This window comes from Triturus cristatus, chromosome 7 (assembly GCF_964204655.1).
Source record: "Triturus cristatus chromosome 7, aTriCri1.1, whole genome shotgun sequence".
Lineage (NCBI taxonomy): Eukaryota > Metazoa > Chordata > Amphibia > Caudata > Salamandridae > Triturus > Triturus cristatus.
Genome location: NC_140590.1, coordinates 359,360,182 through 359,385,540, shown reverse-complemented (window position 1 = coordinate 359,385,540; position 25,359 = coordinate 359,360,182). Strand labels below are relative to the sequence as shown.

Genomic DNA, 25,359 nt, shown 5'->3' with positions numbered 1-25,359 from the left:
TAAACAGGGCCGACGTATTTTAATAAGCTCACGGGAGGAGGGAAGGGAGTTAGGAGCAGCTTGCAAGACTCGGGCATTCAGCTGAACCCAGAGTCAGTGCAGCAATGCGTTTGTCGGGTGCCTTTCCCTGGCCAGCTCGACATGCGCAGTCTTCACGGTCTTGCCACTCCTGCCTATACAATGGTGGCGGGGCAGGGTCAAAGCCACAGCCCCCCCCCCCCGCCTGCTAAGGAGCAGTGAGTTCTCCTGTACAGGCCAATCCAAGCGCGCCTGGATTGGCTGCTTTAGCTTCTCTAGACAGAGAACCGCAGAGCCTGTGACTGGGCATGTCCAGGAGCATGGGGGCATATTGACCAATCGCTTCATGGCTTTATTATGAAGCCGTGCAGTGATTGGTCATGGCTGCCATAGTTCAGCCTCTCTCTCCTTCCCCCTCCCCTCCTGCGAGCATGCCATTTGCAAATTGCACACAAGGAAGTGAGTGAGATAGAGTCAGGAGCCCTCAGAGCTCTGCATGACCTCATTGCCCTGGGAGGCCTCGGGTACACTACTTCGTAATGGGCAGCCTGCAAGCCATGTGAGCTGCCACCCCGAGGGTGAGTGCAGACTAGAGTCAGACTCGCGAAAGAGGATTGATTCAGTGAGTACTGACTACTAGCTACACTGTATATTGTATTACTCAGTTTATCATGCAGTGAATGTATCATGCGTGTGACTGACTCTGCACTACTGCAGTCATTATGTGGCCTGTGACGGTACTGTGGCCAGAGCACAGCTGCTGACGTTGGTGTCTCCAAAGTTGGCAGGTCTGCTCTGGCCATTACGGCCATGACTGCACTGCACCCTGCGCTGCGTCACATGATAAATCTTGAGCCCCTGCTGCATCGTTGACGCTGAGAACCGAACCTGGTTCATCGACCTAAGGGAACCAGGTTCAAGTATCGGCATGGTCAGAAGCTCAACATCTTGTGATCTGGGCAAATCACTCAATAAAATATAATCACCAGCCGTAACCGCCCCCGTGCCTAACAAAAAGTTTAAAAAAATCATTCCTAAAGTTTAAAAATATATATTTTCCCAGAGGCTCGGAAACATAAATGTATATCTGGGCGTGGGCGGCGCACTCATATGAAGTAGAGCAATTTTGAACACAGAGGTATTCTGCCAGTGTGAATTCGGCGGCCGCGGCTGCGAACACATAACTGCTTCTTATAAATGGGAGGAGCATAATCACAATGCACAGATTCTATGAACACAAATGCCTGCCTGCCCGGTGTGTGGTCTTCATGTCTGTACGTGGAGATAAGTATGGGCACCACAGTTAGGCTCTGTTACACAAGCTCCAACAAATAAGGCATTTGATCAATCTTCCACCTACCATTCTCCCATGTGTAGCATGGAAGGCCACGCAGCACTGCTAAGTGGCTAATGCTTCACATCCAGGACTGCCCTGGTTCGCTAACTTGGGGCATGCTGCGCAGTGCACAAAGGAAGGTGTACTGGTACAAAACCAGTGCCAGAGCAAAGTAAACAATGATGAAAGAACACGCCACAAAGCGTTTCACAAAAATGATCACCCAATATGAACGGCACATTGTAGAACAGCTCAAAATTCAACAACATGAGATAGAGGTTGCGATGGGGCAAGCAAGACAATGTGGAGTGAAAGGGGGCAAGCAACAACGCGGACTGGAGCGGGCAGGAGGGGACACGCAACAATGTGGATCAAGCAGGACCCAGGGAGGGAAGACTTCCTGCTAACACATGCACTCTTATGGAGTTCTGCAACTTAAAGTAGAAAAGTGGCCCAAAAAACGTGAGCATTGGAAGGACGCTACGCAAGGTAACAGTACTTGGGCTATGCTCCACGGGAGGGACAAACGCACCAAAAGAACTGTAGCCGGCACATGCTGATCAAAGAGAAGCAAGGAAATGAGTGATTAAGTAATTCCATAGTAAGCAATTGGCAGGCCTTAAGCCCCCCATAAATAAACAAAATGTCTAGCAAGCGAAAGCAAAAGCGCAGTCTCTGGCATGACCTTAATAGAACATCAAGGTTCAGTTGCAGGGCACAAATCAAGCTGTAAATGTGGGTAGACTGAGGGGAACAACTATTTTCACAGGGTGGACGCCGTCTACTCTGTCAAGAAGTTGAGCCCCACTAAAGTATGTTGAATTCGCAATAGGATAGGTTGCAGACACCGGAAAACGTTCAGCAGCACCTGCACGTGTCTGCTTTCACCATGAGCAGTAACATGCAGGCAAGGAGGGGACTTTTATTTTAAATTCCAGCTGTCCCAAAACAAAGCCCGAAGTTATGGGGCCATCAGGCCTCCTATTGTTCAAGTATCCTAGCTGGTAGCTATCTGGAGCCACAAACCTAAATGAAGAGGAAACAAAGGCACACAGCTGATCACTTCACAGGTACTTGAGAGGCATGCTTTTGACCTTGTTCAGTCTATGTATATAAGAGATATGCATGCACTGTAAAAATGTTAGATGTGTTTGTCTGTCCCAGTATTTAAACAAATAACAAAATGAAATACCACTTTTTTGTTTCATTTCTTCTATAGCGCGACTCACCCCAAAGCAGGGTGTTTGAGCACTTAACGTTGCACATAAACATTCTGCATGGACAATAAAACATACGTGTACAAATCAATGTACAGGATGTGTTACATAAGAGTGAGGGTTACAGGGTGTAAGAGTCACATGTCCTTCATAGCTCACTGTTCTATACTATTATTACAATTTATGAACTGCAAGTGACAAAACGATCTTTGTGTTATAAGCAGTAACCTACTTAGCTACATAAAATAAAAATCCGCCACCTGCAGGTTACATGATGTGGTTTGCAAGAGACATATTAACCCTCTATGCTACTTTTGTATAAAACATGGACTAGACAAAACACAGTTCTCGCCAGTAAATGTGTTAACCTCCAGAGTTATCTTACCATTATTATTCCCTGAGAATTACTGGGTACACAAAGATCTCTGCAGTAGGTGTCTTAACAACATAAGATTTTAAAATGCAGACTTTGCAACCAATTAGACAGAACAGATTTACTGTCACATTTCTCCTTGCTGCCAAATTCTTTGTCGATATAGTTAACAAGGGGGACCAGATAAAGGTAGCTTAGGACCACGGGTATATCATGTAATTTAGAGAACAATGGTCCTTAGCATAAATTGAATTGGAAAGGAACTGTTGCAGCATAGACTACAATGGGACCTATGTGTATTCCTCCTAAGTTTACTTAGGAGGAATACACATAGGTCTCATTGTAGTCTATCCTGCAACAGTTCCTTTCCAATTCAATTTATGCTAAGGACCATTGTTCTCTAAATTATATGCCAAATTCTTTGTGGCAGAAATTGAAAAAACATAAATGTATATGTTGAGGCCCAAATTGTGTCGGGGTTGAGTCACTTTATTGGGCACAATTTTAATTACAGTGCATATCTACCATCCCCAAAAGTTGTTCCGGTAGGTCAGCAATACCAAAACACTTGCATGCTATAGTAATACGTGAGATTCCATGTAACAAAATACCTCCCTCCAGGCTTTACTCAGTGCAGTAACAATCCATCTTTAAAAGTCTATTGCGTTTCACACATGTTTTTCACAATAAGTTGGTCAAGCCTATTCACTCTTTTTTCCCAATCATCTGATAAGACCTAAACACTTTACCATCTGGTTTACACCTTAACCGGCACCTGCATACTCAAGTGCAATAAACTGGCCACCATCATACAAACAGTTATATTTGTAATTTTATATAGAAAAACTTCACCTTACAAAACAATATATAACCCCTCTCAGTAAGGCCTGAGAATCACCAAAATTTGTCAGAATGGCTGGCCAACACCAAAACTATGCTCACTAGTAGCATTTGATTTACAGGCCCTGGGCACCAGTAGCACACTGTACTAGGGACTTTAGAAAATCAACTATGCCAATCATGGGGAAACCAAATTTCATCACATTTTAGACAGCGAGACAATGCACTTTAGCACTGGTCAGACGTGGTAAAGTGCCTAGAGTCCTAAAACCAGCATAAAAGGACATCAAAAACACTGGAGGAATGAGACAAAAACTCTGCAAAAAGGGCCATGTTAAACAGTATCAAAACAATGGTTATAGACCCTATCAGTTTACTGGGAGAAATTAGATCATATTCTTTAGGTGAAATCTGTATAAAATGAAAGTTGTGACAATGCAAGATGCCCTTACTTAGTTATTGTAAAAAGGATGTGTTTAGGGCAATAGGCTTTTAAGAGTGGATTGTTATTACACTATGCTGAAGTCTCTACACGAGTATTTTGTTACACGAAATCTCAAAGATGTGTGTAGTAGACAAGGGATTTGGTACTGGTGACCCATTTCAACAAACTATGGGGACAGAAAGTTTGCACTTTGGTTATCTTTAATTGGCTCTATAAGTAGGGAATTTATATTGCTTTGAAAACTGTAAATTTGTACTTATTTGTTATTTTATTACAGTATCCGAAATAGTTGCCTGGTGTGAAGGCTTAAGCCTAACACAGTAGGTCTGTGTTGGTTATGGTGACAAGCCAATGATGAAGGTTATTGCCCCGATTGTTTATAATGCAAAGTTATGATTTTTAAGAGCAGTTGTTAAAGTCAATAGGCAGTTAATTTATTCTGTATTAAAGTCGACAGATTGGTATTTTACTGCATGGAATCACACAGATTACCTTAGCTGGCAAGGGTTTTGATCCTGATTACCCCATTTGACAAACAGTGGGTATAGTAAATTTGCAGGGTCAGAATCCTTGTAAGGCCTTCTTAGGAGAGAGAGTATTTTGCTTTGAAATTGTAACTTTGTATACTTTTGTAATTTTATGACAGCAGGCATGTAGGGGTCAATTGTTATTCCTCTGTATTAAAGCCTACAGATTTATTTGGTTACATGTAAGGTTACAGATTACCCTTGTAGGGAAGGATTTTAGTGCTAGTTACTTTCACTGACAAACACTAGAGGTACAGATTTGCACTGTAATAATTCTTGCTAGAAGCTCTACGGAGACCTGCCAGGGTATTATAATAAAAAAAATCATTACATTCAAACATCCATATAGTTACAAAGAGGGCCTTTGTGTCTGCTCTCTTGCCCGAGTACCAATTATACTCTACTTTCACCCATAAAAGCATACTGCATGGCACAATGTTTCCATCCATTTCAGTCACTGACTCTCTTATCCTGTGAATGTTAGCATTTTCTGATCACTTCTACACATCCACTTGAAAATTAGTGTGCTTGTGTCCGAAAACAGTTTCAATTTTCTACTTTTAGAGTTCCCCATTCAGTTCTTTGCTTTTACTCCTTCATTTTATTTTTATTGTTTTCCCATTCCAAGACGGCCAACACCTTGATTGTAAATGTGGCAGTCATGCTGGAACTTTAAAACAATAATAGACTATGTACAATACCTCTGCCAGATGGATATCTGCTGCTATGTTTAGCTTCGTTGTAGGAAGCATATCCTGCTACGTTTAGACAGAAGCGCATTTTTTTCTACTTGAATTCTTTTAATATATCTCTAGTATGTTGTTGATTTTGAAGGTGTTTTACTGAGGATGTGTCAGAGGGTGAATGCAAGGACGAATCATTTAACGCCAGAATGAGTCGGTGGATAGGTTAAGGGATACATGTGTGCAAAGAGAAGTAACCTAGTGAATATGTGACGATTTACTGAGTGCCAAAATCCATTAACGAAACAAAAGTCACTTTTCATAAACTAGATTTCAGGATTGCCAGTGCTTGTATAGGTTCTTTGCTTCTTGCTCTTTTTCCCTGCCTAGTTCCATTGAACTAGGGCCAATCTATTCTGATTACATGCATGTAATAAGAGTTAGTTCGGTTATATATGTTCCAAATTCCTAATACAGTAAAGTACGCCCTCAGGAAAAGAGGCACGGCAACCACGTATACGGGTCCAAATATTTATTTACATTTGTGTAAATAAATATTTGGACCCGTATACGTGGTTGCCGTGCCTCTTTTCCTGAGAGCGTACTTTACTGTATTAGGAATTTGGGACATTTGAATCACCGGCAAGCTCCGCCGGCGTGTATGCCACCCTTCTTGGGTCCCAGCACCTCGGAAGCAGCAACGTTTGCTTTTCTGATTATAAATATATATATATATATATATATATATATATATATATATATATATATATATATATATATATATATATATATATATATATATATATATATATATATATATATATATATATATATATATATATATATATATATATATATATATATATAGTGCAAACTTGGCCCAAGGTACAGGGATATCAAGTGATTTACCCAGAACCACAGGATGTTGAGCCAACGCCGGGACTCGAACCTGGTACCCCTGTTACAAGTCGGCAGCTCTGGCCCTTAGTCCCCTATGATGAGGTCCAGCCTTCCTAAGCATAGCCAAATGAGCAAACAGCAAAGGAGACCTATGCAGCGACTCGCACAAGCAGTTTTCCCAAATACAGTCTAATCCAAAGTCATGCTTGAAGCAAAAACGTTGCCAGAGCAGACTGTGTCTAAACAGGGTGGAAAATGAACTGGATGTGGAATTCTTCTTGAGAGGTATACGAGAGGAGACAGGAAAAAAGGAGGATGCAGGACAGGGTAACATTGTAAACAAGCGCCATGTACTCCCCCGAGCGGCTACAGTATTATAGAATGAGGTGGGTGTAAAACGAAATGAATTCGAACATGTTTTCCTCCCTCATAGTAAATGCCACACGTTTAATCTTCATTGCCTACTCCCCGGGTGGTAAATCATTGCCTCATATTTGTTTTTAAAGCTTCAAAATGTAATCAGCCAGGACGTTGTCGGATGGGTGTCGCTATGTCATTTGTGTAGGCATTTATCAAGAAAGCTTCCAGCAGCCATTCTTTTAGCCATGGATATATATATATATGAACACCCATGCAGAATGCATTTTGATCCATACACTGATCGAGAAGATTTTTTTTATTTTATATTTGTAACTATCTATCTCTCCATCTGTCTAATTCTATCTGTCTAATTCTGTCTAATTCATTCTTTCTATCTATCTATCTATCTATCTATCTATCTATCTATCTATCTAATTCTTACTATCAATTAATCTATCTTTCCAATTCCATCTTTCCAATTCCATCTTTCCAATTCCATCTTTCCAATTCCATCTTTCTAATTCCATCTTTCTAATTCCATCTATCTAATTCCATCTATCTAATTCCATCTATCTAATTCCTATCTATCTAATTTTTCCTATCTAATTCTTTTTATCTAATTTCATTCTATCCATCAATCTAATTATTTCTATCTATCTATCTAATTATTTCTATCTATCAATCTATCTAATTATTTCTATGTAGGAGTGACGCCCGACTGCCTGGCTCAGAGGCAGCAAATGAAAAATAAAATGTTCTAACATAATTTTATTTTCCATTTGTTGGCTCTGAGCCAGCTTGTGCAGGGAGGGGCGGGGAATGGGAGGAGGCGTGCCATGTGCACTCCTCAAGTGCGTGCATGTGTTTGGCTGGCCGTCTCAGGCCGACCAAAACGCACAAGCACACTTAGGTTTCTCTAGCCCGGCGAAACCACCCCACCCCCCAGACTCCCTGGCCTGAGCGAAACGTCTTTTCAACACTCTCAGGCCAATCCCAGTACTGCAGCGCGGGGGATTGGGTGGGAGTATGTCCCAGAGGCTGCTGGGAAGAGAAGAGAAGCGTGATGCGTGATGCGTGATGCGTGATGCGTGCGTCTGCTTCAGGTAAGTTTCTTTAGTAAAATATTTTTATAAATCCCCCCCCCCCCCCTCCCACGTTGCCTCCACCCACCCTACCACCCGTAGTTTGTGGCGGCCACCAATGTATCTATCTAGCGCAGGGGTACCCATTTCAGACCTAAGTGTGAAAGTGTCACCTTGCAGAGCTGCAGTGAATCGTAAAGCACAGATGGTGGCAGTGGTTAGAAATTTGGGAGTAGGCAGTTCGGAAGCTGAAAGAGGTCAGGTAGTTGTTATCTTGTAAAGGAGGAATCGCTTGCAGGGGTACCTTTTCGAAAAACCTGCTTTCTTAGGAACTTTTTCAGCCTTCTAAGGTCCAGCATCCATTTTAGACAAGAAAGTACCTGGAGTAAACCACCTGCGTCTGCGGAATTTAGAGACCTGCGATATGGAGTCTTTTTGGAAGCAAGGCCAACTGTCTGCTTGCAGAACTTTCAGGTTTTGAAAAGTTCTCATTTTGGGGGAGACCAGCCATATGCTTCAGAATGCTATCCCCTAGAGGCGTGGCTGAGGTAGAGTCTGAAGCAGACAATAAAGGCATCAGGCTCTTCCTTATTTTTTTGTGACTGAGTCTAATGTGCATAGCAACATCTTGCAGTGGCTCTGAATGTCTAGTTTCTTTGCTGATAGTCCTGTTGGAAAGAAGACTGTCTGTAGAACTGAAATGTATTAGAATAGCTAAAATCTCGGCCATTATGAGGACGAAGAGTGGGAGGAGGCACTGACCGCTCTGCTGTCGATCAGATAGGGTTCCAGACTGGTTCAGTGGCGCATCCTCCATAGATCATACTATTCTTTAGTAGTACAGAACAAAATGTACATAACTGAGTCAGCCTGCTATCTCATGGGCTGTGTCCAGATAGGTTATTTCTTCCACACCCTGTTGTCCTGCTAAGTGTGCAGAGATTTTGGGAAGATATAGGTGACTCTATGATTGGTTTGCTAGGGAGCCTGGTGCAGAGCTTGGCGAAACTAGAACTACTGAACATTTGGGGGACAGAAGGGGTCCCAAAATATATGAAACTATGGAGGACTCTGAAAGGAGGGGTTGAGAAGAGGAATATTGCAGAGTTATGGGGTGTGATAGGGCTTCCTACCCTAGCTGCCTGCAAAGAGGATATGGACTGGTGAAAGCTGTCCGACAACCAGATCGAGAAGCATAGGGGCTGTCCTTGCAAGTTGACAAAGGTTTGGGGGCAGGGGGTGTTGCAGATGTATTGCGGATTGCGTTGTAGGTATAGGTCTGAATAGAGCACGCCAAAGGTAAGTGATATAATGAGTGAAGCAGACCATGTTTGTAAAACTAGTATGACTAAACCGTCGAATATTGCTGCCCATTGGTAAGGTGTGTTATTCTTAACGAACTATTATACTCTTGATTGAAAACAATAAAAATATATATTTTTAAATCTCTGCAAGTATAGGATTCCCTCAGGCTGGAGGTCCAATACCAGCTATTTCCTCTGAACGGAGCTTAACCCCTTCGACGCTCATGACGGAACGGTTCCGTCATGAGCGTCGGTTGAGCTGTGCTCATGACGGAACCGTTCCGTCATGACCACGCCCGCGCAGGTAACGGTCAGCACAGCGGGGGAATCCGCCCCGCATGGAAGGGGTTAATGAGAAGCTTCTGTAGAGTACCCTGTCCTTGAAGCTGGATGGGTTCTTGTCTTCTCCCATTCCAACAGGGGCCAGTGAGAAGACCGTGAAAACCTTTGCATTTTACCTGTTGGACATAGAGGGAGGCAGGCCTCTTCCGTATGCCTTGTCGGGACTCGCTGGTGTTAAAAACTTCTTCAGGAGGGGGTGCAGGCTAGTGTCAACCAAGATGGCCACACTTTAAGAGAGCTATGCGGCGCTCACTGAATTAAACCCTGCCATCCGTACCATTATCCACCCATATCTGAACCTAAAAGGTGTGCCTCGACACTCCCGGGTGCCAGGCACCATAAGGGACGTTTTGGAAGGGAATTTCACCAACAGAAATACTGTTTGGACGATACAGGAGACGGCCGCCCACACCCCAATCAGGCTGCAGAAATCCAGGCAAGCTCGTTCAGGGGAAGATCTCTCTGATCTAGTGGCAAGGTGAAGGGCTGCTTATGTTTGGAAATGAACAGTGGTTGCCTTTCAAGGTGGTAGCCTGCAGTATTTATCCTACATGGGCTGGACCCTTTGGCTGCTCTAGCCCGGCGAAACCACCCCCCCCCCCAGACTCCCTGGCCTGAGCGAAAGGTCTTTTCAACCCACTCAGGCCAATCCCAGCACTGCAGCACGGGGGATTGGATGGGAGTATGTCCCAGAGGCTGCTGGGAAGAGAAGGGAGGCGGGCGTCTGCTTCAGGTATGTTTTTTTAGTAAACGGTGGGGACCCTCAACCCTGGTGGTGGCGATTGATCCAGTGGGAGTTTCGTTTGGCCCCTGGGTGAGGAGACTATGCTAAGGACCTGCCCCAGAGGGTTGCGGGACAGACCCATGTTGACCAGTGATCGAAGGAGGAGGCATCCCTGGGGGGCCTGCTTGTTTGGACATGAACGGAGCGCCAAACTTGAAGAGGAAGGAACCGGCAGTACGTTATGGGGCTTTTCTTTCCAGACACTGATGGCCGGCCGGGCAGAAAGGAGGCAACATTATTGGTGAGGAGCAAGGACGATCGTGGCCGCCAGATTGTGCATGAGTCTGTCTGGGCCCTCCCCGCTATTCCCCTCATTCAAGGCGAGCCACAGATAGCCTGCAGCCAAATTAACTGGTGTGGAGGTGGCTTGTACTGGAGCTGGGTGAGGTGGTCCTGGCAACGCCGGCCCCGTACGTACCACGAGGGCCACAGTCTGTATGTAGGAGACGACCTGCTGGGGCGAGAGCACTCATGGTCCCCGGTCGAGACTTGCAGTGGTAAACATTCGTAGTGATGGCCAGATTCAAGCTACTCCACCGCAGACAGGGTGCATTTGAACACCCACAGTAGCGATATTGGGGCATTTCTTCTCCCCTCATCTCCTCTATTTTCATTATCTCACTACTCTATAAACAGGGGCATGATGAAACCGAAGGGACAGCTGCATATGCAATCTAACAAGATGGACAAATGCGCTATTCTCAAGCAGTCAATGGAGGGGGCCAGGCACAGAGGTTCCGGAACACTTACTAAGGGACATTATGGCTGCAATCAGTGACCTCAAAGGTACTCTAGAACCAAAAAATAAGACAATGTCAAATAAACTCACAACAGCTGAGGAGGATATCCATACATTACAAACCACAGGCAAATAATTGAAAGACTAAGTTCGACATTACAAAACAGTAAGAATATGGCGCTAGACTTGAGGATCAAGAGGGCAGGGTCAGCTGCAACATCAGGGTGGTTGGGGTCCCTGAGAGGGCCGAGGGCTCTAGCATCAACCTATTCATCGAAGATCTGATTTTAAACACCCTTCGCCCCAAGTACCTCTTCAATTTTTTCTCAGTTGAGCAGGCACACAGGGTGCCAGTGCCGCCGCCAAAACCAATGGCTACCATGAACGATTATCGCCACAATTTTAAATCACCTTGATAGGGATGTCATATTTCATGCTGCCCGCTCCAATGGGGATTTAAGGTACGAGAATGCCACAGTGCAGTTCTTCCTGGACTTTATGCTGGAGGTACTGCGGCAACGCCGTAACTGATGAAGTAAAGAGAGAACTCCATGCTCAAGAACTCAAGTGCATGATGCTTTTTCCTGCCAAGCTCTGTGTGGGGGCGGAGGGTAAATCAGGTATTTCGCTACACCGGCAGAAGCCTGCAAATGGCTGGAGAGATGGCGCACCCCAGGATGATGGGGCAACCTTGAGGATGGAAAGAGACGCCCCCCAGGCTGCAGGGAGAGGACTGTGCAGACTATCAAGATGGACAATCTAAAGAGGGCACAGAGGCTTCCTGTTTGACACAGCTGGCTGAAGGAGAAGTACCCCTTGCTTAGCACTGCTGGTGCCACTGGGTTAGACCTTAAGATGGAGAGGATGTAAACTTGAGGACTCTTGTCGGGGGCGATTGACACATTTTGGATAAATGTACTGTACCCTTGGCTGCCTCTTGGGAGCAAGGAGTGGTGCAAATGTAACACGTTTTTGGGGACTCATGGCTGCACCCCTTGGTGGCTCTTTTGAATTCGGGAGGGCGGCCCCACATCATGTTTCGAAGCACAAATGGTGCATGGGCGACAAGTTATAGTAGTTATAAAGAGTTTAAGAAAGGCTTACGAGCAGCCCAGGGCCTTTTGGGGACACTGGCTAACCCTTAACGTGTTAGTTGTTGTTTAGGGCGACAAGCACTCTCAAATTGAGGGGATGGGCGTTACAAAGCCTACAGTGCAGGATAGCAGGGAGGGGCGACTTTCAGGGGGACTCATAGTTATGTTCCGTTTTATAAGTTCTGCACAGTGTAATGTGTATTTGCTTAGTCACATGGTAAGCCAAATGGAGGGGCTTAGATCAAGCAGAGGGAGGAGGGCAGATCCTATGCACGGTTCCCCGATGGGCCAGGAAACCTTGCATCTCAACACAACATGGGGTCCCAAGTCAGTTCAGATTTGAAGGTCATGACATGAATGGAATGTCAATGGCCTGGGTAGCAAAATTAAACAAACCCTAGTATTGAAATATATCTGCTGACGCCCCACACCTCATCTTATTACAGGAAACCCACTTAAAAGGTAATCATTATAAAGCCCTGGACTGCTGGTGTTACTCCCTGATGGCACATGCGGGTTTCACGTCCACCGGATAATTGACGAAGATAACTCCCACATGTTATCACAGTTATACCTCCGTGATCGATACCCCGTCTATCAATACTTTCAACTGTAATGACGTTATGCCTCACAGTCTTAAAAAGTCATATTTTGGATGAACAATTATACCATCTGATGTGCACTAAATTGTTTCAAGACCTGGGCGGTGGATGGTTGCATACTGCTCCCGCACATGTATTCTGGCCCCAACAGCAGGGTTGTGACAGGACTGAAATCCTCAGTCACATTTTCAAATACTTTGCGATTTGGTGATGGGTAGGATGTCGCTTGTAAAAATGGTCTTCTCGAAGGCCATTCCCATTCAGCGGGGAAGACGACAGGGGTGCCCTCTGTCGCCCCTTCTGTTCACTTTGTATATGGAGCCCATGGCCCAACGGGTCAGGGACGACCCCTCCATTGTTTGGGTGAAATTTGGGGGGACGATGCATAGAATCAGCCTCTATGCCGATTACGTGGTGGCCACGTTGGAGAAGCCTGGGGAATCCCTCCCTGCCCTGCTGGCGGAGCTTAACCGGTTCACCTCGGTGTCTGGCTTCAAGATTAATGTGCACAAATCTTAGGCCCTTAACCTATCTCTAGGCCATGACACCCTGGCATTGCTGCAGCGGTCCTATAGGATTCAGTGGGCATCTGGTACTATTCCATACCTGGGTTTGCAGCTTTCTGCCAATATTCAGATGACTACTAGCATAAATTATACGAAGATGCTACAACATGTACGGGCCTTTCTCACTCTCATGGCTGGGTTGCATTGCGGCTATAAAAATGACCATACTTCCCAAGTCGGTATACCTGTTTCAAACGCTTCCACTGGTTCCCCCGTCGGGAGTCGTCCCCTCCCTCCAATGAGACAGAGCGCTTTATGTGGCTCGACCAGCGACCCCGGATGCGCAGGGAACTGAGCTATAGAGACACTGTCGACGGTGGCTTGGGTGTTCCCAACTTGCGGGCCTATTGGTGGGCGGTGCAGCTCAGAGCGTTGGTTGAATGGTCCCGCCCAGAATCCGAGAAGCACTGGTTGTTCATGGACAGGTACCTAGCAAGGCAGCCCTTGTGGGATGTGCCGTTTCTCTCCTGCGCGGCCAGGCCCCGGAATCTGTACCTCTCTAAGGGGACTCACCCAGTCCTGCTAGCATGGGATAGGATGGCCATTTCCCGGTGGCTCACAACCTTTCCATCACTGCTTACGTCCATAGTGCACAACTCAGACTTCATCCCGAGGCTGGACTCTGTGGGATTTTCACAATGGACCATGGAAGGCCAACGCTCTATAGCACATTTTTCGACACTACAAGACCTCTGACTTTTGGCGGGATCGGGCGGTTACGCTTCTTACAGATACAGCATTGGGTGATGCACCCCGAGGTGCGGGAAGGAGCTGGTAGGCATCTCACCTCCTTTGAGAAGTGGCTCCTTACGAGACACACTGATGCCCATGTGACAACAGAGTTGTATAAATTTGTTCGGGATGTCCCTGGTGAAGGGAAGTCGCCTAGTCAGCTGCGCTGGGAGGGGGAGCTGGGACGCACAATGTCAGCAAAAGAGTGGTCCGATATCTACTATAGGGCTAGGCGCACTGCCCGTAATTTGACATCCACCGAAACAGCCACGAAAATTGTCACCTACTGGTACTTGACCCTTCCTCGGCTCCACAAAGGGAATCCTACCCACAGTCCTCATTGTTGGAAGCCTTGTGACTCCCTGGGCACTCTCACTCACCTCTTATGAGACTTTTTGTTAGGGTTTATCGCCCACCAAGATGGTCCTGCATGTGGGCCACATTATTATTAACACTTTTTTGCTGGGCCTGTATGTTGCTCTATGTTCATACGATCAATAAAAGAAATCTAAACATAAAAATGTTCTTCCTGCTAGAGTTCTATACCTACTTCAGGGGACCCTAGTGCTCCTATTCCACAGATTCAAAAAATTATTTCATCAATTGCTGGTACCCTTAGAGTGGGCCTGTAAACACAGCAGGACCAAATTGCAAATAATACATTTGGAGTGGGCTGATGGTGGTTGGAACTTCCGGACATGGATGTGTGCTACATGATAATCTAGTTACAACACGTGGTACATTGGTTAGATGAGGATAAAAATTCAAAGAAGACTCTGCTTAGATGAGTACATGGCAATACACTATGATGGGTATAAGTATACCCAAGTCATGTACCTTATATGATCAAACAGGTTTGTAGACCGTGATACAAGGTGTCCTGAAACGTCCACCTTTTGCAGCTGACATGCAGTCATACCGTTTTCAGCCTTTCAGGCAGTTTGCACAGGACATGGAAGGGAGAATCTTGAGAATGGAACGATGCAAGCTACTAGGAGTCCTATATTCAGGGCGCTGGTTTATTGTGTTTGCAGATGCACAGGAACAATCTGGCATCGGAACTAGCCAATTCTCTCAATACATGAATACTGCCCAAAATGCAAGAAAGGTTTGGCATGCGTTTTCAGAGGCACCGATGACCAGGCCGACAATGGTGATGATGCAGCCCCTAGCGCAAAGCACAAGGATGGTAGCCAATATAAATATTTTGATCTATATATGTTAGAAATGGGGCTCTCGAGTTGGCATAGGTAGGTACCTTTGTTCAAGTAGGGCCCCTTCTTCCTAGTCCAGGTAATTGAGTTACACTCCTAAAATAACCCCTGCTCACCCCCTTGGTAGCTTGGCACAAGCAATCAGGCTTATCTCAGAGGCAGTGTGTAAAGCATTTGCACATAACCAATAGTAATACACTGAAAACACTGCAAAAGGACACCACTCCAGTTTAGAAAAATATCCAATATTTTTATATATCCAAAACAAGACCAAAATGACAAAAATCCAACATACAGTACTTAAAACTATGCACTTTGAAAGAATAACTTTAAAAAAGCAGTTCCTTGAAGTCAGTAGCTCCATCCGGTTCTACCGCGATACTGAAAAAGGAGAGAATCCAACAGTTCCTGCAGACCGCGTCGGAGTGGGTGAGCGGTAGGGTCGACAGACCCACAAACAGTACCTTTTTCGTTGCAGCCCAATGTGGCAACCTTAGTGGCTGCGATGTAAAGTGTAGCAGTGGGCCATGTGGTGTCCTCAGGTCGTGGTGCAGGCAGCGGCTCGATGAAGGCCGTCCTGCGGCATCAGTGAGACAAGGGCTGCAGTGCGAAGTGGGTCGGTGCTCGATGCAGTGCTGACAGACCGCAGTGCAGGCGACAGAGCCGGTTGAAGAGCAGGGATGGTGTCGGTGAGACCAGGGTGGCGAGATGAAGCAAGGCAAGCAAGGTGTCCACAGGTCACGGTGCAAGCAGCAGCTCAGTGGCGTCGGTCGTCGGTGAGACCAGGGTTGCGGTGCAAGATGCGGCGGTGCCCTCTGCGGTGCTTTCAGGACACAGAGCCAGTGACAGAGTCGGTGAAAGAGTCAGCTGTTTTTCCCCCCTGCGGCAACTGAAACCCATGGTTCCAGAGATGGTTCCCAGAGGTGAGTAAAGTCTTTGCTGTGCCTGAGACTTCATGAACAGGAGGCTAGCTCGGTTACAAGCCCTTGGAGATACTCAGCAACAAGTTAGAGAAAGTTCAGATAGTCCTTACACTGCCCAAGGCAGAAGCAGTAACTGCAGGCCAACCCAATATAGCTACAACACAGCACTACTTCAATCCCTTGGAGAAAACTCTAACAGAAGGATGATGAAAGTATAACCCAGTCCTTTCCCTGCCCAAGACAGAAGCGGCAAGCAGCAGGACAACACAGCAGAGCGCGCAGCAAAGTGGCAGTTTCTTCTGGCAGCTTTTCCAGCCCTTCTTCTGGGCAGGTTCCTTAGTTCAGCAGTAATCTAAAGTTCTGGGATCTGAGCCAAACTTTTTATAGCACAAATTCCTTTAGTCTCTGGTGGCAGAGATGCTCTTTGCACAGCCAAAACCAGTTCGGTCCTCTCTGGTGCAGCTTCCTGGCAGGAGATGGAGACAGCATTGTCCAGGGCAGACATGGCCTATTCAGGTGCAAGGTAAATCTCCTCCCACCACTCTAAATGCAGACCAGGCCTATTCAGTTGCTCGTGAAAACTTCTCTGCATGCAGCCCAGGTCTAGTCGGCCCAGCCCTGCCTCATTCAAGAAATGCAGAACACACATCCACCCCCTCCCCCCAGAGGCCATCTGAGAGAATGGACATCCCCAGCCCAGGACACTTCAAAGCCAGTCAATCCTCAAACCAGCAGAGGCACACAGGATGGCTATGCACGAAAATACCCACTTTCCAAAAGTGGTATTTTCAAACACATAGTATAAAAATCATCTTTACTACAAGATACATTTTTATATTCTGACTTCAGGCATACTAAACTCCATCTTTCTATCTTGTCCCATTGGGAAGTTATATTTATAAGATGTTAAAGGGGTACCTTGGGCCTACCTTAGGGGTGACATATGTAAGAAAAGGGAAGGTTAGGGCCTGGCAAGTGGGTGCACTTGCCAGGTCGACATGGCAGTTACAAACTGCGTGCAGACACTACAGTGGTAGGTCTGAGTTCCATATACAGGTTGCGCATGTGGGTGGCACAATCAGTGCTGCAGGACCAGTAGCAGCATTTGATTTACAGGCCCTAGGCACACACAGTGCACTGTACTAGGGATTTACCAGGAAATCAAATATGCCAATCGAGGAAACACCAATCCATAACATAATTTACCTGGGAAGCATATGCACTTTCGCACTGAATAGCAGTAGTAAAGAGCCCAGAGTCTTAAAAAACACAACAAAAACAGGAGGTTAAAAAGCAAAAGGTCTGGGGGTAAACCTGCTGAAAAAGCCAAGGCTAACAATATATCATTAAAATATGAGAAGTTGTGCTGTGGTCAACATTATAACCCAGAAAAAATGGCAAGATTGTTCGTATGAGCCGAGCACTGAGGGGGGGGGGGGGGGGGGGGGGGGGTACAGGCTAGGGCGTGCAGAATGAGTTAATAAAAAATATCTAGCCAACACCAGCTTAAATTTGTTAAAATGCAGAGAAAAATTGCTGCATTAGTATAGTGTGCACCAAGAGGCAAACAGCTATATGCTGGCTCTGATTGAGAGCACCCAAGCCAAGAAGGTGAGTCAAAAACATGATAGAATGGTCAACAGTAGAGAAAGGACAATTGAAAAGGAAAGCCAAAAAACTCATTGAAGTACTGGCTGAGTGGACAACAATGCAGCAAGCACTGCTTGATACACCACACAGTAAACCACCATGAATTAAGAGGAAAAGCATCATGTGGTACATTATTAACAAATAAATAATAACACATTATCATAAGAAAAGGACAAAGTAGAGGGTGACAAGGGAGAGGATGGGGCATCACGCCTGGAGCCGACACTTTGAAACTGGGAAACCAAATTTGAGCCCCATCATTGGCTCAACAGCCTGTGATTCTGGGCCAGTCACTTAATCTTCCCATGCATTTAAAAAAAAAAAATGGGAAAAAAAAACGACAGAATATGTTCTTGTGTAATGTAACTGGTGCTCAAGTAAAGCACCCCAATACTTTCGGGTGGAGTTTGCTCTATATAAAAAAACAACAAAAAAAACACAAGGATAGTCTGCATATGAAACCACTTGGCAAGAGTCTGTGCCCTAGCCAACATGAAAAGATGGCATAGATACGTGGGGCAAAGAAGCGTATACATATCATTGAACAGTAATCTACATTTTTGCAATAACATAATTTTAGCTCGATAACGACAGCACAACTTAAGGATGATGAGATAACAGACATTAAGTTCTCCTTCAAGAGTCAAGTGCTGTGGCTTTGCCAAGTCCAGGAGCTATGCGGACGTTCGTAGACGCCTGCGGCACTACACTGCAGTGCCTTGGTGATAGGGTTGCCACCTTGCTTAGAATAGATTATATATCATTTGTTTACATTTTCCTACTCTGGAACAGCCAAGGGTTGGTAGGTGTAAAAGAATTCATGTATGATTTTCAGGATTATTTTGCACCGTAGCACCGTGCCTCTCAAGGTTTGCTCTACTAATCGTTGGAAACGATTTAGACAGCTCTCAAATGGTATTTCACGGACTTCTGTACTTGCTTGCCGCTTTAGGTTTATGTTTAAGAAGGGGGAGATACTGTGTTTCATTGATTTTCCCAACATTTTAACCCGCTTGAACTTAAAAAACAGCCCAGGTCGGCAAAATAAATAGGGTCAGGTGGTGACCCTACTGGGTGAACTGGCTGAAGGTGGCAGTGGCGGAGTTGCATCACACACAAAAGGGACATCCTGTCCCCCTTGGTAAACATGCTGCTCATTCTGGGTCAAAGCCCGAGTAAGACCATCTCACCTTAAGCACACCCTTTGCTCCTCTGCCACACACTGCCCACAGGCCTCCATGCTGTGCCACCTCGGGTTGCTACCCCCTGCCCTGGGAGCCCTCATCTGCTCGGTAGCCAGGTACACACTATACAAGTCAAATACAGACAAGCGCGCTTACCTCGAAGAGCAGCCCATCTCCGGAGATAATGACGATCCCGTCCCACTCGGTCAGGTGGATGCCCTGCACCAGTTCACGAGCGTGGTTCTGTCGCTCTGCAAGAATATAAAAAATAAATCCACCAGGTGAAGGAAAACACCAAAATATATGAACCACCAGCAGTTTTCTCTACAGGTTTTGTTCCGGATTTAATAGTGAACTAAAAATCTAGTTCGTCTAAAAGAAACACTAAAGTATTTTACACACATTTCCCCATTAGTTCTATACAAAACAGAACACATTTTCACAGTCACAAACCAAGGAATATGAACATCTTTACAACAACGCAGCTTGTTAATAAATACAGAATGAAGCAGAAAGCTCAACATTATATTGTGCCTCATGACTCATTTAAAAAACATGCATTTGCTTTGCAGCATTTTATTAAACAGCAACTGTAGCGCACTCGGCTATGTGAACGGTGATATCATCAAGTAATCATTCTATTACAGATCTGTGGGGAAAGATACCGACTGGAATAGTTCTCTGCTTGACAGGCCGGGTCGGAATGGGGCACAGAATAGGCCCATGAGCCAAACTAGTAGTGCCCCTCCCCCAATGGCGAACCAGATAGCTAAAAAGTGGCCCACATTTGCTGTTTTTAACTAGTACAGAAATGTTGTTAGGTGTTTTGCAAGGTATGGAAGACTGCATGTATTAACCCTCGCTTCAGGCAATCTTTGTGGTACGATTAGGAAAATAAACAGTAACAACTGGTACGGCAAACAAAAAATAGGCTGACAAAAACCCACAGAAAAACAAGCATTTGAAATGTAATAAGTCTCGCATTTATGAGAGTTTGAGCTATTGGCCTTGTAAATGACAATGCCTTTTATTTAGGAGTTGTTTTTAAAACAGATAAATAAAAGGCATTGTCATTTACAATGCCAATAGCTTAAACTCACGCAAATGCGAGACCTATAGCGTTAGGAGAGAGCGTGTCCTGCCTGCAACAGCAGGCAGGACAAAACTATTTGAGAAAATAGTGCTCGGAGGCAGTAATTAAACCCTACTGCGCAACAACACAAGTAACAGGGGGTGTCGCCATGGGAGGTAATAAAATGAGACAAGGCGGTACTAAAGAGGTACTACTAAGCATTTTGATCAATGAACAGCCACAGTTTACAGTGCAATGGCACAAGCCACTGAAAAATGTGGGCGGAGAGACTGCGCAGCTTCAAAGTTCCCACCTCAATACAGTATGCCTCGCAGAGCAGCACATGCACTGCAATGCTCGACCTAAAAACGGCCATGCCAGCCCTGCTGGCAGAGCCAGAATGCCCTTTAGGGCATTCTATTGAAGAGAGACACTTCCACATCTCAAGCTAATATACCACTGAGGCTGTGTACCATATATACAAAAACCTAGGTATATTTGTAAATTACACCCAGTGGAGCAGAATTAAATAGTTAACAATAATGCAAATAGTTTCCATTTCTAAGACGGATGCTCATATTCATCTTACTGCGCCAACGGTTAACTGGGCACATACTCCAGTTTCCACCTGAATAGGGATCATTACTGGGCCATTAAAACTTGGCACAATTTGTGTGGGAAAGTACCTCATTCCAAGTTTGTATTACTGGCTTATCCCACATTCTGAACTCCAAAATCCAGGACGGCGCAGTCATTTCACGCAGTACAATACTGCACCTAGTGCCACTGGTGTTTACTGGGTGCACTTTTAACACCCCAAACAGAACAATAATTAGTATGATCTAAAAGTGTGGGTATTTAGTAACGAAAGCTTGCGAGAAAATCTTTACACAGTTAATACCATCAGCTTCTACTTTGGAAGTGGTTTCTTGCTGCCTACATTTAGAGGCAGGAATGGGTTGTACAAGTTAGACAGTCAAAACTTGCATCAGAAAAGGGGTATTCCCACTCAGCCCCATACATCAAGTATGTCTGGGGGCTCATGAACGTCATGACAAGTCAGAGATTTGCTGCCTTTCAGTGATCATAGTAAGTACTGTCATTTGGAATATCAACACAATCTTGCTTTACTTAAAAAGGAAATGTTCACCACAGGCTGGGAAATTCACACGTCTCATGTTTTATGTCTGGTTTGATAGCGTTGCTTTCGCCAGACCTTATGGTTACCACAATAAGACGTAAAAGAAGCAGTTCTAACAGGTGTTTACACTCCGCCCACACGTTGGCGTTCCTCCCTACAAGTTTTGATGAGCAAAAGGAATGCTTTCGCTGAAAAACGGTGCAAACTTTGCCTTATTAAAAAGCTTATGTTCAATATTGTAGGACTGAGTAGTTATGGCGACAAGCCAATGATCAAAGCGAATCTTTGCGTCTGGCTTAGCAGACTTGATGTGATAAAAAAAAAAAAAAAGCCTTTTGATTTGTCCACAGCTGTGTGTTTCTACAGAAAGATAGCGTAGCCTTCAGGCATCTGGTCTTTTGTTTATTAAGCTACCCGATCCAGGACTCTTTATCAAGTCAAACTATTGTGTTTGGACGTACCATGCATGCTACTGCAATGTTATTTTACAATGCTTGTTCTTCTATGAGAGCAGAAAAACGGGAGGGGGACAGTCAGGAGGAATGTGTTACTATATTGCAGTTCCAGTGCCCTCCTTCCTTCCCTTCCTTTCTATAATTAATCCTAGTTGAAAAGTTTATGGGCTAGAGAGGTAAACTCCTTGGCTCCCATTTACTCTTTCCTCTCTCTACATTTCAGCCATGATTTTGTCAGTCATTTCTTGATCCACCTTTAAATCAGATGGAGTCATTACATCAAGGTAAGTACATTAGGAGTACCTTTAGGTCGCAGTTTCTTACCTCTGAGGTGCCTTTACTTCGCTAATTCAATAATTTCTTAAGCAAGACAATACTAACATTATATTCAAATGTAATTGTTTTATATAATAAATTAATGTATTTAATATACCATCATTTTAGATTAGTCTTCCATGAACTTTAAAAACCCCTTGCTTCCGCTTAACGCTACTCTTCCTTGAAGCTTACAAACATGAACTCCTGTACCTCAAGGTGCTCTCCTATATGATAGTGAAGACAAAGAAAGCAAGGTGATGTAAAACAATTGATTAGGATCACACAGTTTGGTCAACCCGGGATTGATCCCATGTTTTTTGATTTCATATTGTGCAATTAAGGCACTAGATGAGTATTTATCTTTCATTTGAACTAAACAAATACTGATTTGTCTTATTCTTGGTGTGTGAGATTAGAGCATGGGGGGGTCAGACAGGAACCACATTCAGACTAAGATTGTTTCGGGCTCAATGATTCAACTGAGCTTCAAGCTGAGCCAGAATCAGGCATCTGGGTCGAGCTTTCAGTAGCTCACATACTTCTAGCACATTGTGGCAATTCGGGGACAAGGGCATAGGAAGAACATGATTTGACCATGATCAAACAATTTGGTGAAGTAGGAGCACCAATACCACATCTCAAGACTGTAGTTCCAAGGAACATAACTTTCTCACTAGATCCCCCTTTAGTGGGCAGGCTAGGAGACTAGGTGTTCTGTCCTGCATGGGTAAAAATCAAATGATAGTTGGGCGACAGCACTGTTCTCTTATCACATACTTGCTACTAGTGTTCAGTTTGATACAAGTCCTTCCTAGCTCTGTAAAAAACAATAATAAAGGAGCAGAGAAATATGTTCAAAAGTGATAGCCCAGGAGCACACGTGTCACAAGAGGAGCTTGAGATTAGTAATAAACACCTTCTCCGGTTCCACAGTTTCCATCTCGCTCATTACACAACTGGTGTATGAGTGGTTTTGATGGTGAAATTCAGGGACTCTCTCACCAAAGAAAAATGCCAGTGTGTTGTGGACAGGCTTTTAACAGAGTTCATAACCAGCATATTTTTGCACAGGGGTAAAGCAAAGATTAAACATCAAGTCTCTTAGCACTATGGCTAAACTTTCCCACAGAAACACATCTATCGATGGAAGTGAGATGTTTGTGTCTGCTCACCTCTGAACTGCACACTTTGTTGAGGGGTCTCTGTGAAGGATTCGTTTTATATCACTCACTACTTTAACTTAGCCTTTCTCTAAATAGTCCTACTGTGTGCACATAATAGACTAAAGGTATAAGGAAATTGCAAAACCTAAGATTATATTTTAATCCAATAATCAAGTTACTTCCTTTGAACAGCAAAGGTAGCGGCAGCAAGCAAAAAATGCGTAGTCCAAGGTGCAGCAGAGGGACAGCAACTCCGATACAGCCTAACACAGTATGGTCAAATCCTGGACTCTTCTAGGGATTATGGGCTTAATTTATAGGGCAGTATAGAATGAAACCCTCAAAATGCTTCCATCACACATAGTGCATACCATGTACATCCTTGCACACCTTACACCCACCTCTGCTGTCACCAATACGGCAATTTGTCACACCTCTTACATTAAGTTTTGGGTCCTGGGAAAATGTTTCTAACTAGCCACGAATTAGAACAACATTTTAGGGCATCTGTTGAAGCACTGTTAGGACTCCTACGGAATACATGATACTGTTTAGGTACAATTGAGCTCTGCTACATTGCCACTGAGGGGGAAGAGAACTGCACCAGTAAGGGAGTCATTTAAAGAATGTCATATTTTTGGCTGAGTTACCATGATTCGGTAATAAGAGTAATCACAGCCTGTAACCATGACAGTAGCTCCAAATTAGAGAGAAATGGGCAGGCATTGTTTGTATGATTTTCTGCAACCATTTGTGCTACATTAGGACCAGCTTTATGCTAGCACTCTAGTACTAATAGGCACATAAAACCGTACTTTCCGGTGAAAGCAAAAACAGCAGTCAATGCACTGAAAACCACTTCCCGCACATTTCACCATAGATGTACATCTTTCCACACGCTCCAAACGACACCAATAGCAGTAGGTCTGTGAATGGCAGAATAAACTATCAGTCCATCACTATTCTAAATAGGCAGCCGCATCTGTTTAACTTAAACTTCCATTTTTAGGACTAGATTGTCAACGCAGCTGCCTGAACGACACTTACACATGAGAAACATACAACAGAGAGGCATTTGGTTCGGCTCCACCCCTGTGGAGTATCACTACCTCACCTCAGCTGGAGGTGTGGCGTGCCACCCTCAAGGACGCACTTCGATTTGGATGCATGAAGTGCTAATGTACAGCTGACAAAAAGATACAAATATGCCGTCTATCAAGTTCAGATCGTTTTTCATCTACATGCATTCTACACAGAAAGTAATATTTTTACTATTTTTCCCCATCACTGGCAAAGTCAGTAGGGCACGGTTGAATGAGAGACGATATTTGTGCATACAGTGGCTGTAAGCATAATTTCTTAATGCCCGCTTTTACATCGGTTAGTATATTAAAGCTACATCTCTATGCTTGTTTTTTTATTATGAAATGTACTGGCAAATACAGTAGGCTGGACGTCTGTGTAATAAAATGCAAATAACGGAAATTAGTTTTAAGGAGTTAGTATACTAAGCTAAAGCCTGTGAACATTTAATTACATGAAATCTCACAGATTACTTTATTGGGCAAGGGTTTTGGTGTTAGTTACCGCACCAGGCAAACCCTCAGAATCATATCAATTAGCATTTAAAAAGTGCGGCACTGTTACACCTGGGTGTATCTGGGTGCTGGGGTGGGAGGTCTCCGTCGAAAAGTCAGGTCTTGAGAAAGCGGCGCGAAGAGGAAAGAAACAAGCAGAAAAAGGCCAAACAATGGATAGGGCTATGCTGGCTGAGAGATCGGTGTTCATCGGGCGGGGGTGTCCACAAAAATGGAATAAAGTGTGGGGGGCATGGAACAAATACAGAGGGGGCATATGTGAACCACCGCCAGCACAGGAAGATGAAGCCTCCGACACTGACAGATGATAAGGACTCGGGAGCAACTATCGGGGGTAGGGATGCCGGATTTGGAAACTTGGGCGGAGGCGCTGCGGGAGGATTGGATGTAGGGCTAGGGGAGGCACTGGTGTCTGCTGGGGAACGACCTTGTTATTCTCATCGACTGTACTGTACCGTTTTGTGTGAAAACAATAAAAAATTTCCACAAAAAAAAATAAATAAAAGAAAAAGGCCAAACAGAGGGCAGAAAAATTAGCAGAAAAGACAAAACAGAGGGCAAAAAGACGAGAAGAGGGCAATAAAACGAGCAGAAAAGGTAAAACAGAGTGCAGAAAAATTAGCAGAAAAGTCAACACATAGCAAGAAAGGAGCAGATGACGCACAAACAGAAGGCAGGAGCTAGACAGGTAGCAGAG

General features: G+C 44.7%; 1 protein-coding gene across 1 annotated transcript in view; it reads right to left on the bottom strand.

Annotated features, from left to right (window-relative positions):
- Positions 1–25,359, bottom strand: part of SPHK2 (sphingosine kinase 2) — a 199,214-nt gene that overhangs the window by 76,426 nt on the left and 97,429 nt on the right. The window contains exon 4 of the mRNA XM_085616525.1: positions 19,072–19,166. Coding sequence (XP_085472651.1) covers positions 19,072–19,166 — 95 coding nt within the window. The remainder of the gene's footprint in view (positions 1–19,071; positions 19,167–25,359) is intronic.